Source organism: Patella vulgata, chromosome 2, assembly GCF_932274485.2.
Source record: "Patella vulgata chromosome 2, xgPatVulg1.2, whole genome shotgun sequence".
Classification (NCBI taxonomy): domain Eukaryota; kingdom Metazoa; phylum Mollusca; class Gastropoda; family Patellidae; genus Patella; species Patella vulgata.
This window is the reverse complement of record NC_065880.2, coordinates 22,207,422-22,221,331: the sequence shown is the minus strand read 5'-3', so window position 1 is coordinate 22,221,331 and position 13,910 is coordinate 22,207,422. Positions and strand designations below refer to the sequence as shown.

General features: G+C 33.1%; 1 protein-coding gene across 1 annotated transcript in view; it reads right to left on the bottom strand.

The window, feature by feature from the left end:
- LOC126810911 (receptor-type tyrosine-protein phosphatase eta) overlaps positions 1–13,910 on the bottom strand; it is a 33,458-nt gene that overhangs the window by 1,930 nt on the left and 17,618 nt on the right. Inside the window, exons 17-34 of the mRNA XM_050536270.1 lie at positions 13,725–13,886; positions 12,444–12,563; positions 10,779–10,924; positions 10,043–10,138; positions 9,481–9,724; positions 9,093–9,209; positions 8,481–8,574; positions 8,107–8,174; positions 7,307–7,409; positions 6,293–6,379; positions 6,025–6,106; positions 5,641–5,731; positions 4,878–4,954; positions 3,137–3,271; positions 1,882–2,004; positions 1,568–1,719; positions 929–1,064; positions 134–230 (exon numbers count right to left, since the gene is read on the bottom strand). Of these exons, the coding sequence (XP_050392227.1) occupies positions 134–230; positions 929–1,064; positions 1,568–1,719; positions 1,882–2,004; positions 3,137–3,271; positions 4,878–4,954; positions 5,641–5,731; positions 6,025–6,106; positions 6,293–6,379; positions 7,307–7,409; positions 8,107–8,174; positions 8,481–8,574; positions 9,093–9,209; positions 9,481–9,724; positions 10,043–10,138; positions 10,779–10,924; positions 12,444–12,563; positions 13,725–13,886 (2,130 nt within the window). The remainder of the gene's footprint in view (positions 1–133; positions 231–928; positions 1,065–1,567; positions 1,720–1,881; positions 2,005–3,136; positions 3,272–4,877; positions 4,955–5,640; positions 5,732–6,024; positions 6,107–6,292; positions 6,380–7,306; positions 7,410–8,106; positions 8,175–8,480; positions 8,575–9,092; positions 9,210–9,480; positions 9,725–10,042; positions 10,139–10,778; positions 10,925–12,443; positions 12,564–13,724; positions 13,887–13,910) is intronic.

Genomic DNA, 13,910 nt, shown 5'->3' with positions numbered 1-13,910 from the left:
AGTTTGTGCAATAAATAAAATTCTTCAAGAATAAATTAACATTTTGGTATCTTTTCCCCCAGATTCAATATGATTATTATTTTTAAAGAAGAAGCCATCCAGAATAGGGCATTTCATTATGCAATGTACCAACCATCATTCTCATATATATTTTCGTTGAGAGATTCTTCATCTTCTGTGTCATCCATTAAAGCATCTCGTATACAGTCATGTATGTACACATACTGGTTCTGTAACAAATACATAAAGTAATACAGAAGAAACATCAGGACAAAGTGTAGATACAGGAATTTTGCAGGTAAGAGAAGTAACCCAATCTGTGCACTTGTGGATTTTTCCCTTGCCCCCTCACCGAGACCCTCAAACACTCACTAGACAAAGGGCTATTAGCCATCGGATTGACATTCGGTCCGATTTTCACAGAATTCGAACTCAACCATGATAATTATGGTGAAAAGGTGATGGGTTGCTTGCCAGGCAACAAAATATACGCCAACAGCAGCTATGTCATCCAAGCAAACAAATATGAACGAATGCACGAACAAACAGCATATGTTCACTTGAAAATGTTTGCCTATAAAAAAAAGGGTGTTGTAGTGGGGACGGGGGCACTCTGGTTCACCCTGACCTACCCTTCGATCCATTCTTGATGCAGTAATTATGCAAATTTTTGTCTACCTTCAATCAGTCATAGTAATGTCCAGATTCTTAATCTCTATAGATCGTAATGGCTTAAAATTCTTTGGTTTTACACCATCTGATTTCTAACCTATAAATAAAGCATATCTAGCAGCCAAAAACCTTTTTACACAAAATCTGGTCATAGGTTTAAGATTTATATCCTCCTGCCAGAATCCCTAAATATGCTTCAAATGATCCAACTAATGCAGTAAGAAAAACAATAGGCAACACCAAAGTTTATAAATACCTCAGTTTGCACCATAAGTGGTCTATTTTCTCTCATTTCTAACACCAGATCAAATATATCTACTTCATCTGAATCACGAATCTTTTGTAACAAAACATCTACAGCCACAAATGTTCCTGTTCTACCTACTCCAGCACTATAAAATAATTCTGTATCATAAATCATAAATTCTAATATTCTACAAATTGTAAATACAGGTTCTATAGTTTGGATTATGAATTCTAAATTACAAAATCTAGAAGCTGAATCTGAAATTCTAAAATCCAGAATACAAATCATGATACTACTAGAATATGGATTATAATATTTAGAGCCTTGAAAGTGTTGAAATTTTAAAATTTAGGATACAAATTCTAAAATTTGGTATACAAATTCTAAAATTTAGTTTACAAATTCTAAAATTTAGGATACAAATTCTAAAATGTTAGATTCTGAATACAGATTTTTAAATTAAATTCTGAATACAGATTTTTAAATTAAATTCTGAATACAGATTTTTAAATTAAATTCTAAAATATAGATTTTTAAATTAAATTCTAAAATATAGATTTTTAAATTAAATTCTAAAATATAGATTTTTGAATTCTAAAAGGTTGTAAGTCCAATTGTCTAGTTGATAAAATGCCATGAGTGTCCTACCTGCAATGAACCAACATTGGTCCATTAGGAGTATTTGGAATATGTGCCCGCACTGCAGTAACAAAATTTAAAAGAAGCCATGTCTTTTCAGGACAACCAAAGTCTGGCCATTTCAAGAAGTGGAATTGTTTTACAGTTCGTTTCTTAATGCCCTGTAAAAATAAAAAAAAACTGGTGTGTTCAAAAAGCCTACAGTGACAAATACAAGTTTAATTTTATTTCTTTTAGTTTTATTACTGGTAATAATAAATTGAAATGTTATGTTCATATTAATGGTAAATAAAATGAATGCTTTGAAAATTTTTTTAACTTACCAGCTGAACATCTATTATACGAATGACATAATCTGGTAATACAGACTCTGATCTCATTCTCACAATCAAATCTCCAAAATAAATTGGTTCATTAGTCTCTGGCCAATATCTTTCACATTTAGTCTATAAAATAATGCATAAAAATAGAGAAATTAAAGATCGGTTCCCAGAAAAGTATTTATCGGGTGGTTATTTCCAATAAAAGTATGGTAATTTTGGTATATATGGAAAGTAGAGATATCCAATCTTACTAGAAAAATACTGGATTCCCTGAAAAACACTCATGGAGCGTATACAGGACAAAAATGTAAGGGTTCCCCTAATCGACAGCCCAACGATTAGAAATTTCTGCAAGCGTGATGTCAAAGGTCACACGCGAACATTGTGTGCTTGATGTACAAGTTGATAAACTTTATGAAGAGTTAGACGTACAACACTTTCTGAGATAAAAATGACAGAAAAAGACGTGGGTAGTGGATAATCGGAGAATTTAATTAGGATTCGATATTTGTAATAAATAGTAAGCGATTAAAAACAACATCGTCTTATGTATCCAAGAGAGATAAGTCATGTGACGTAAACATGACCTGGTTTGATCAAATTTTTATAGCAGGAATTCCTTCGCAATTACAATGTTTGAGAAGGATTTGAAGCAAAATTATGACAAATTAATTAGTTTGAATATGTTTTTAGTCCATATATACCATTAAATCACCCAGTTTGTACGCGGGAACCCATCTTTAAATGGGGTTTAACATCCTACTTTTCTACACCAACTATGATAATGTTGACAGGATAAATAGAGAGAAACACGATAAAACCTCAATTTGACCAAATCACCAGTTTCATGCAGTATTAAACAAAATATATAATACAAAAGTAAAGAAAGAGAGAGAGAGATTTGGGTTTAACATCCACTCAACACAAACTAGGTCATTTTGCCCACAAAGTTGGACGGGGGACTCCTTGCAATTGTCACGTACAAGCTGGGAATCGAAACCACACCAGTCTACTCAATGAAAGACACTTTTATCTAAAGCGTATGCGTAAGATCATATGGCTACCCAAACCCCCCAAAAGTAAAGAAAACAATGTTAAAACTTATATAGCATGAATTTAATATTCTTTCTCTTTTGTCTTACATTTTGTAGTTTCTACCTGAAGCAACAGGTAATTATTTCGATTGTTCCATAAACATGACCGATGCACAAGGAATATGTTCAGTGTTGAAATCTGTTGACAAATGATAACTTACAGTGTTTTTTTCTTTACATTGTGTTAACATAACAGCAACAGAAATATGATGTTCCCAGATCATTCTCCAAAAATCATCTAGTGTAGCTGGTAGTGGGCCTTGAGCTGCTATATATTCTCTTTTACTATTATAACCCTATAATTTATATTCAAAGACATAAGAATATTCTATAATTTATTTTCAAAGACATATAAATATACTGCAAATCGATATGAGTTTGTTAAAACAGATTATAAATGATGGAATTGATAAAACAGCTTCTTGCACAAGCTAAATAGTGCTCACTCATTCTATAAAATCTTATTGATGTTTGGAAATTTAATATTTTTAATAGGAATATATAAGTTAACCTAACTCTTCTGCTTTAAACCAGGCAATATAAGAGAATCTATGAATGTGGGGTAACAAAATGGTCAAAGTGGGCACCATCAATAGCTACTTCTAGTAAAACCAGCGGCTGCCAGGCAGGATACGCCCACATTCTTTGAGAGATGGATAGAGAACAAGCTAAAAAGAAAGTGATTTTTCCTACAATCAAGGGCCCTAATTCATGAAGTTACAATTCGATATGCGCAAATATCGAAAGGAACCGAGATCTTTGGGTTATAAACATGCATTTCGAATTTCATCAAAATCGGATTAAAACTGTGACCTCTACAGGGTCCACAACCTTGATAACCATATTTTTACACTATTCGCGAACAATAGCAGCCATTTTGTCCAACAGTTTTGGTCCAATTTTCAAGAAATTTGAAATCAACCTTTATTACGGTGTAACGGTGATATATTCAAACAGTTTTTAAAATTGGATAATAACTGTGACCTTCAGAGGAACCACAAGCTAAAAAAGGCTATTTTTCATATAATCAGAGGCCATAATTCAGGAAGTTACGATCCGATATGTGCAAATATCGAAAGGAACCAACATATTTGAGTTATAAACATGCATTTCAAGTTTCATCAAAATCGGATTAAAATTGTGACCTCTAAAGGGTCCACAACCTTGATATACCATAGTTTTACACTATTCGTGTACAAGCGGCGGCCGTTTTGTTCGGCAATTTTGGTCCGATGTTCATGAAATTCAAACTCAACCTTCAGTACATTGTAACGGTGATATAATCAAACGTTTTTTTAAATTGGGTAATAATTGTGACCTCCAGATGGACCACAAGCTAATAAAGTAGATTTTTCGCACAGTCAGGGGCCATAATTCAGGAAGTTACGATCTGATATGTGCAAATATCAACAGGAACCAAGATCTTTAGGTTATAAACATGCATTTCAAGTTTCATCAAAATCAAATTAAAATTGTGACCTCTACAGGGTCCACAACCTTGATATACCACATTTTTACACTATTCGCGTACAAGCGTCGGCCATTTTGTCTTGCAATTTTGGTCCGATTTTTATGAAATTCGAACTCAACCTTCATTACGGTGTAACAGTGATATAATCAACGGTTTTTTTAATCGGATAAAAATTGTGACCTCTGGAGAGACCACAAGCCAAAAACGCAATTTTTCGTACAATCAGGGGCCATAATTCAGGACAGACGGACAAACAGGGGCGACGACAATATACGTCCACATGAAAATGTGGGCGTATAAAAATGGTTGGTTACATTCTTATAATCCTCCAAAATAAAGTTTCTGTCTGACAAAGTCAGGACTAAGACATTAACTTTTCCAAGAATACAGTAGTGAGAATGCTAATTTTTAATGAAATTTTTAGAACTTACAGCCAGATAATTTGCATTAATGTATTCTGAACCTTCATCATCATCAACTGGTAGAAGTTTAACTCTAGTGTGATCAACTGTTATCAAATAAGATAATATTATTTTCTACTATATATTAACAAAATAAAACATTTTAATTTGTTTAATTAATTTCAGGATAACAAAGCTAGATTACCTCCTGGCTTGGATTAAATCTTATTGAAACTAAGCCCATCATCAGGTTTCTCCGCTACTAATAAAAGATGACGGTCTTAATAGAAATAGTCCGTACATTCCCTTGTTTATATTCATTCTATACCTTGTAAAAACATGGTAATGCACAGACTTTTTCTGTTTTTATTTCGTGTTCTTATCTAGTGGCAGTCAATTCTTTTTATGAATTGTCAGATATCCTCTCACAGTCTCACACAACAACTTTTGGTCTTTGAAGGAATTATTAGTGAGCAGAAATTCGGCCGTGTATCTGTTATCACTCGTCACATCAGTCAGTTATATAGAGGATCACTCGTGTTTTCCTTTGGCGATCGTCACTTCCGATTCAGGACGTACCGGTACCTGTATTACTCAGCTATCGTAGCAATGATCTCTGTGTTAAAATTATATTTGGAACGTGTTTAACCAGCTCTATCACATATGTGATAATGACTGACACCAATATTGTCCTTTAAATGATGCATCAAGTCCTTAAACAATGGCACAGCTAGAGTCCTGCTTGTTATGTTACAAAAATCTAGAAGTGAACTTAACAAATCACATTACTTACACGGCAATACATTAGTATATCTGTTTTTAATTCGACAGGATTCACGTTCCGCTGCTTTAGTGCTGTATTTAGGACTCAGACGTTTAATAACCTAAAACGAAATACAAGACTAATTTATTTACATCTGTTCCTGGTGTTTTGAAAGCATCCCTCAAAATTATGCTGTGTGTTTCTAAACAGAGCAGTCTTTAATAATATGTAAAGTAATAGTAATTGATATATTCATAATGGACATAATTCCAAAAAAAAGAGTATAATGGTTCTAACAAATCTTATTTCTAAACAATATACATGTATATAGCCCTGTTGAGAACATTTATAATGTTATTTTTAATGGTTTATATCAGTTAATGTTTATAATGTTGAAACAATTATGGAACTTACCTTATATTCTTCTGAAAATCCTATATTAGAATCTTGATGTAGTCTAGCAATATGATGTTCAAAATTACATAACTTTATTGGCCTGAAACATATAGACATATAATAATAACTTTTTTTTTTATTTGTTAACCTAACGGTATTATATGGGCTCTGCCATTTTATTTTTTAAGTCATACATGTAGATTTGTTTTTCTACCAAATGGTACAAGTCATAAAAAGCATCTGTATTGGTGCTAGTGTAGTTAGTTTAAGGTTATAACAAAATTACCTGTTACGATTAGCTTCCACAGAAAGTTCAACAGTTCCAGTCACAGTATGTTCCGGTTCCAGTCTTTTGACGAAGCGGCAAGTATGTCTGAGTGAAAAAAAATTACAATATTACCTATAAATAACATGGAATGTGTAAATAAGTAACTGTAAATGTTTTCTAACTCTACATGGTGCAAAAGGGGATATAGAAAATAAGGAACTCTCGACCAAAACTATTAAACTGTAACTGCAAAATGTAACAAAAGTAAAGAGGAGAATAAACAAATCCTGTCCACTATTCCCTCACTCCACAAAGAGATTGATTATGCTAAAGTAACAAAAAGGGATAAAATGTTAACAAGTCTCCAAGATCAATTACATATCTTTGAACAAAAATATGTTTTTTGGTTCCTTTTCAGGTTAAAGGTTTAAATTCAAGTTGATTAGATAATCAAAATAACACATCTGTGACAACTCTATCTGGTGCCAACAATTAACCATGTGTAATTATATCTAGAGATGCCCATCATACAGTACAGTGGAACTATTATAGCAAGAACGTCGGCTCTTTATCTAAATTTTATATAACGTGTCTTTAAAATGAGGTAGATATACATATGTTTATGGATATAGGATTATCCGATTAAAGGCAAGATAAACAAAGTGTACAACAAAATCAGTATAATTTTACTTATATACAATAACCGGAGGGGGGGGGGGGGGGGTATTATTGAAGGTGGAAATTGATTGACCATATTGAATTGTTTTCATACATATGTTTATGGATATAGGATTATCCGATTAAAGGCAAGATAAACAAAGTGTACAACAAAATCAGTATAATTCTACTCATATACAATAACCGGAGGGGGGTTATTATTGAACGTTGAAATTGATTGACCATATTGAATTGTTTTTTATTTTTTTCTCACCCAGCTTAGCAGAACACCACTCCCTTCATGTCTTCTTCCATGAACACTGAAGACATTGATTAGAAATTAATTAGAATATGAATAAAATAAAACTGTCTAACCTGTTTCTTATACGATATAGTATAAATCCTGCTATACCTATTATAATCAGTAACAAAGCTACCCCAATACATATTGTTAACAAGTTTGAACTTTCTTCCGCATCTACAAAAATAAAGAAACGAGGGAATGAAGTAATAAATAAGCAATCAAAATATATTTAATCATAGGCATAGGGGTATAATCTCAGAAAATTTTCTTTGTCACCCAAACTTTCAGAATGAATCAATCATTAACTAAAACAAGTTTTCCACTAATGTTATTGCGTGAGGTCTTAAGTATCATATTATTCAAAACGTAAATCGTAAACGATTTCACTTCACAATTATTTTCTATGATATATGGTCTGATTCTCTGAAGTTTGTGCCTGAAAAACGGAAATACATTGCCCGAAAAATGGCCGATTCACCGAATCCCCAGACCCCTCGGCTTCTATGCCTATGTATTTAATTCCTGGGACAAAAAGAATCCTGACAGTAAAAACAAAAGTCAACAATGTATATTTGTAGCTTTTATTTTTCAGATAAAGAGAATTTAAGTTTTAAATGAGACAATCTGTCCTTGGGCTTAAATATATCCCTGGTTTTAAATGTTGATAATTGTTTGATTTTGCAAATATTTAGATAAAGACATTATGATAAACGTAATAAAACACTTGTAATTAAAGTACAATTATTTGGATGTGCTCGTAAAAACAAATATTGTATGCATATTATACAATTAGGTGGATGCGATTGTAACAACATTTATTAAAAGCATACAAAAACATCTATTGAAAGCATATTATACAAAACCACAATACCTGTTGATATAGGTAACGAATAATCTAAGTAAGTACATCCAGCCTCAGTACAAACAAATACTTTAAACCTAAAACAGAATACAACCATAAATAATGATCACCACCATAGTCATGCTTTAGTGTCTCATCTGTATTGGAATCTTTTGGCTATAATTATTTTATCCCATCCAAACTCCTTTTCCTTGTTATGTCAAACCAACAAGTGCAATCATGGCAACTGGGAACTGGGCTTGAAAACCCCAAAAAGGTTTTAGGTCAAAGTTGTGTTTCTGGTCGTGAATCTAGTGTACTAGCCCTGCACAGAACAATTTAGATAGACGTGTGAAATATTGGTACATGGAAATTGTTAAGAAATACATAATAGGATTATTTACCTATATTTCGTGTTAGGTCTCAGGTAACCATTACAATGTAGGTGGTGATTGTTTTCACAGTTTCTATCGTTACCTACCACAAAATCTGTCTTTGCTGAGAGTAAAAAATAAATTGTAAAATTATTTATCTTCAAATCTTTTATATAAAATTTTGTGTAATTCACTTTGCTAGACATTACAGCAGGTTTTAACACTGTGATATACGAAAGAGAAATGAAATGAAATGGTGTTTAACATCTTACTTTTTTGCTCCAACTGGGATAATGAAGATGCCATTTTGGAAAATTTTGCCTGGACAGCGCACTACGACTTACTCTTGTTTCGAATTCAATTTGTATACGGTTCTTTTACGTGTACACTAACATGTAAGCGGGACCTCGGGGGGGGGGGGGGTATCCCAAACAAACTGCTAGACAATGTTCCTTGCTAGGTGAAACGGTCCATAAAAATACTTAGAAACTTTCTAGGCCCACATCCGGATCCAAATCTATCATTAGACAAAGTAATACTGATTGTTATGGGAGAATTTAAAAATTGTGTAATGCATATAATAAATTATTACCAAAATAATTTTTTTTTTTTTTTTTTAAAAAATACAGAAATTCCCCTTACTGAGACCAGATTGACAGTCAGGTTTCCAGCTTTCACCAGTAACTCTGTACGTTAAAATGCTGACTGAAGTTTGACTCCATTTTGGATGGATTCCAATGTCATCACCTTCCATTGGAGCTAAAACATACAATACAGAAAATAAATCCTTCTTGGCTTGTATATCACTGCATGGTGGATCTGCTAAATCCATTGCCCCGAAACAACCATCGAGGTACTGGTACCTTACATTTTGTTTCAATAATTTGCTTCATAACCCCTGAACATTATATGGACTTCCAACAGCTAACAAATTTTGGTGTACCTTTTTACTTCTATAATCACCGATAAAAAATATTTAAAATTTTATAATCTGTTTCATCTTTCAAAAGCAAAATAATTATACACTAACCTCTTTTAATGGCAATAGTTTTTGTAGCCAATATACCGGTGTGTTTTATCTCACCATATGTGTTATCACATAGAAACATCATAGGTAATTCTATAGCAATTTGTCGTTTACGGTCCGATACTGGATGTTTTGTACTTTGTCTTGTCATTGGAGTTCTTTCTTTTGGTTTTGGCAATACTCCTGCAGGAACCTTTATAATCCGCTCTGTTTTTTGTCCATAACCAGCACCATTTACAGCTGCAATCTTTGATAATAGATTAAAATTTGAATTGGCTCTCAAACAAATTACATTCAAGACAGGTAGAATTGAAAGTAATTTTATACCACTTGGTATACTGGGTTAAAGGAAATGTGTTCATTCAGTAGAAAGACAATATCAAAGAATAAAATTGCAGTTCAGGAGACTATCTGAAAGGGGAAAAAACACTTCAAAACTTTACCCCTTCTTGGCATAGCATATAATAAATTTGCAAGAAACTATCAAACTAAACTTAACAATCGCTACAGAAAGGCAAAGTAATATTTTTAACACTCCCAAGCACATAAAAACAATGTCACTTACTTGTACTATATATTTCTGTTCAGGTGAAACTAAAATGGTCCTTGTGCGAGAATCTTCAGATACTTTCAAATGATCAGGTCTTCCAACTCCAACATTCTGCATTAAAAATAGATGTAAAAAGTAGCCCAAATTTATTAATGACAAGAGTATCCAACAAAAACCTAACCTTACCAGGCAACAAATTTATACCCATTATAGTTGCATTTTGAAAGGAAAATCTCAAGGTTTTGGAGTGTGGGGTAAGAACTACCAAGACAACTGATGGGCCACTCCGAATTTTGATAAAGTACATTTCTCTTCACGTATAGCCAAACAATAATAACGAGTTTAACAAAAATCTCAAAAAATTTAACCCAATTAAGACTTTCAAGTTTTCAGTTCTAGGAGCAAAATCTTGGCATAACATTTAAGAATAAGTCAAAATTTTGCAATGGTTCCTCAACAGGGTTTCGTTGACTGGGGCAACATACTGCGAAAAAGTATTACTCGACCCTGAATCTAGGATGGGTTATTCCTCACAACTAGTCAAACAATCCCAAACAGACAGATTAATCGACTGATGTAATGATAATATGTGGGTAAATAGAAAATTGCAAATACTGCCATTCATTAAAATCCAGCCAGTTTCATGAAAAATTTTAATTTCCAAATTACTTCCCATCCAATTGTTTCCTCTATTTTTTTTCTTTTCATATATCACACTTTACATGCATCAAAATATTGGTTTTATACTTACAAACAGTTGTTTCGCCTTGTAGTGTATTTCATAATTCAGAATAACACCATTTTTTTGAGTTGGTGGTTTCCAGTTTAATACAATAGTCCTTGGTTTGAATCTATCATTTTCTGCCCAAACTGTAAAACTCTCCACTGGTCCCGGTTCTAAAATATAAACCAGTTGCTTAAATTAAAGTTACCGTGGGGGAAAATAATATCTTGAGGTCATTTTCGATTTTTTAGTATTTTTATATATCACAATTGTACTATAAGATGTCATAATAGTATTTATTTTATGATCAGTAGTGGAATACCACGTTTTATCAGTGAAATAAAAGTGTTATTCCACTGGCTAGCAGTAGTCCATGTTGTTTTTACCTAAAATGATTGTAAAATCATAAAATAAATAGAACATTTGTCGTTTTGTCGTGAATAACATATTTTATTTCATCTCTAAGCAAGAAAACATTTATATTTTCACGAATGCTAGACAAAACGACAAATATCCTCTATGTATTAAAACACAGACGTGACGTCATCCTTTGATGTAGGCGTACCATTATTTCCAATAATGTACGGGCAACTTGCCAATCATACATTATCTATACTAGATGAAATATTGGATTCGAGTGACGTATTTCATTGAAAAGCATGTGCGGGATAGTGTCTGTATTTTAAGTTGTTTAATGGTCTTGAGCTAAAGACATTGAGTAATATATTGAAACAACACTTGGCTAACACCTTGTGCAGTATCAATATATTTAATGTCTCGCTCTCGACCATTAAACCATACTTATTAAATATATATGACTATGTCTAAGTGAATATGTATGCATGCTGTCCTTAATGGACGTTTTGATGCAATAAACATCTTATCTTATCTTATCAAATATAAAGTACAACCAAACAATTTCAAACATTATGATTAGGACTAATCAAATGATCGTGTATACTGACATCATGTAACTTTGAGATGTCAAAATAACCTTTTATGTATTTTTCATGCATAATGTATAATTTACATGCTGACCGAAAAGGGAAGTACAACCAAACTGTCACAAACTTTATGAGTCAGACTAATGAAATGATCTTTAGCAGTGGGATGTGACCATACTCCTTGTTATGTACAAGCTTGGTATCAAAACAAACCATGCCACTTGACTCAATCACTGACATTATGATCTAAAGCGAACATAGACCACACGTGTTCGATCCCTGCATTTGCAGAGAAAGTTCATCCATATTTTCCGTGATGCATGAAGGAGGGCCTGACAAGGACAGCTGTCTAGTCTTTCGGATGGTACGAAAAAACGAGGTCCCGTGTACACATTGGCATGCACGTAAAAGATCCCTTGACAGTTGGAATTCGATATAAGAGTAGGCGTAGTGGCACTATTTGGGCAAAAATTGCCTCATAGCACACTGTATATGGCATATGCCCATCTTCATGCCCATCTTTATTAGCCCAGTTCTGAGCAGAACAGTAGGACGTTAAACCCCATTTCATTTCATTTCATTCATTCCTGTAGACCACATGATGACATGTCAATTTTATATGCAAACAAAAGCTAATTTGTGACAGTATATATATCCCAAGGGAATATCTAACAATAATTTTATGGCAATAAGAGTCTGTTTTCAAACTCTAAATCCAAACTGGCAGATCTTCAAAAAATAAACTAACTGGCTTCTTTGGTCTGAATTAATCGTGGACTTCCTTGGGTATTCCCTATTGTATTGGCTCCAATAACAGTTAGTTCATAACTCCGATAAGGATGTAAACCTTGTACCTCACATCTGGTAACTGAAACCAAAAGAAAATGATGCATGATTACCATTAATACATTTACTTTCAATTTATCACCAAAACAAAACTGATTTACTACAATAGCTGTCTGCATATATTAACACTGAACTAAATTTGAAAATTTGGTTTGATATTGGGAGAAGACAATAATTAACATATAGCAGCCACTGAATAAAAACATCAATGAACATTACAAAAAATTACTGAATTACCAGTTACACTAATAATCAAAAATTGCAAATTGCTGCAGAAATCAAAATAATAATTTAATATCAATTAGATGTTATTTTCGTTCCATTTAATAAATCTGATTAAATTCATATTTTAATTGCAATTCGTTTTATTTTCTATGTTTTCATGTTGTACTTCCATGAACACTTGTCAAAATTTATTTGAAGTCAGATTTCAGATAACTTAAACATTTTGACTAATGTTATTGTCAGTATTATATATAGGGCTGTGCATTGTAGTGAATTATGGGAATGAATGATTATATTTGGAACACAATTCTAAAAGAACATCACGAAAATCGCAGGTTGGTTACCGCACAATATAGCGTCAAAATCAGAATAAAATAACTATGATTAATAGTGCAGGTTTTGATTAGTAGGTGGGGGGGGGGTCCATGGTGGCTAGCTAAGTGGGTAAGATGCTGGCTGGCTAGCCTGGAGATCGGGTGTTTGATCCCTGCATTGGCCGAGAAAGTTCATCCAGATTTTCCAGAGTAGTTTCCCCTTGTCAGTGATGCAGGACAGAGGGCCTGACAAAGACGGGACAAAAAAACACAAGTTCCTGTGTGCACGCAAAAGATCACTTGGCAGTTGGAATTCAATATAAGAGTAGGTCATAGCGACGCTGCCCGGGCAAAATTCCCTCATAGCACACTGTATGGCGTATGCCCATCTTCATTAGCTCAGTTCGGAGTAGAACAGTAGGTCATTAAACCCCATTTCATTTCATTTCATTTCTCTGAATGGTAGGTTGCTGTGGACCATTACGGAAAACACAACCTTTAGACAAAGATAAAGCGAAGAAAACAACTGGGAAATGAAACTGAATGTAATGTTGGAATAATATCAATAATTAGACTGAGTAAAATACAATCATTATGACCTATATAGCACTATATAAGTATAGTATATCTTATTAATTTTCTACCTTGATAACCACATTCCTTGACTGAAGTTTTCCTGGAAATGGAATCTTGCACTCTAACTGAGTAACTTGTATTTCCTTGGTATTGTTCTGGTTTACTCCATCTTAATGTAACACTAGTTGATGTTACCGTAGTTACAGTTACATTTTTTATACTACTAGGATCTACAAGGAATAGTACAATTGAAG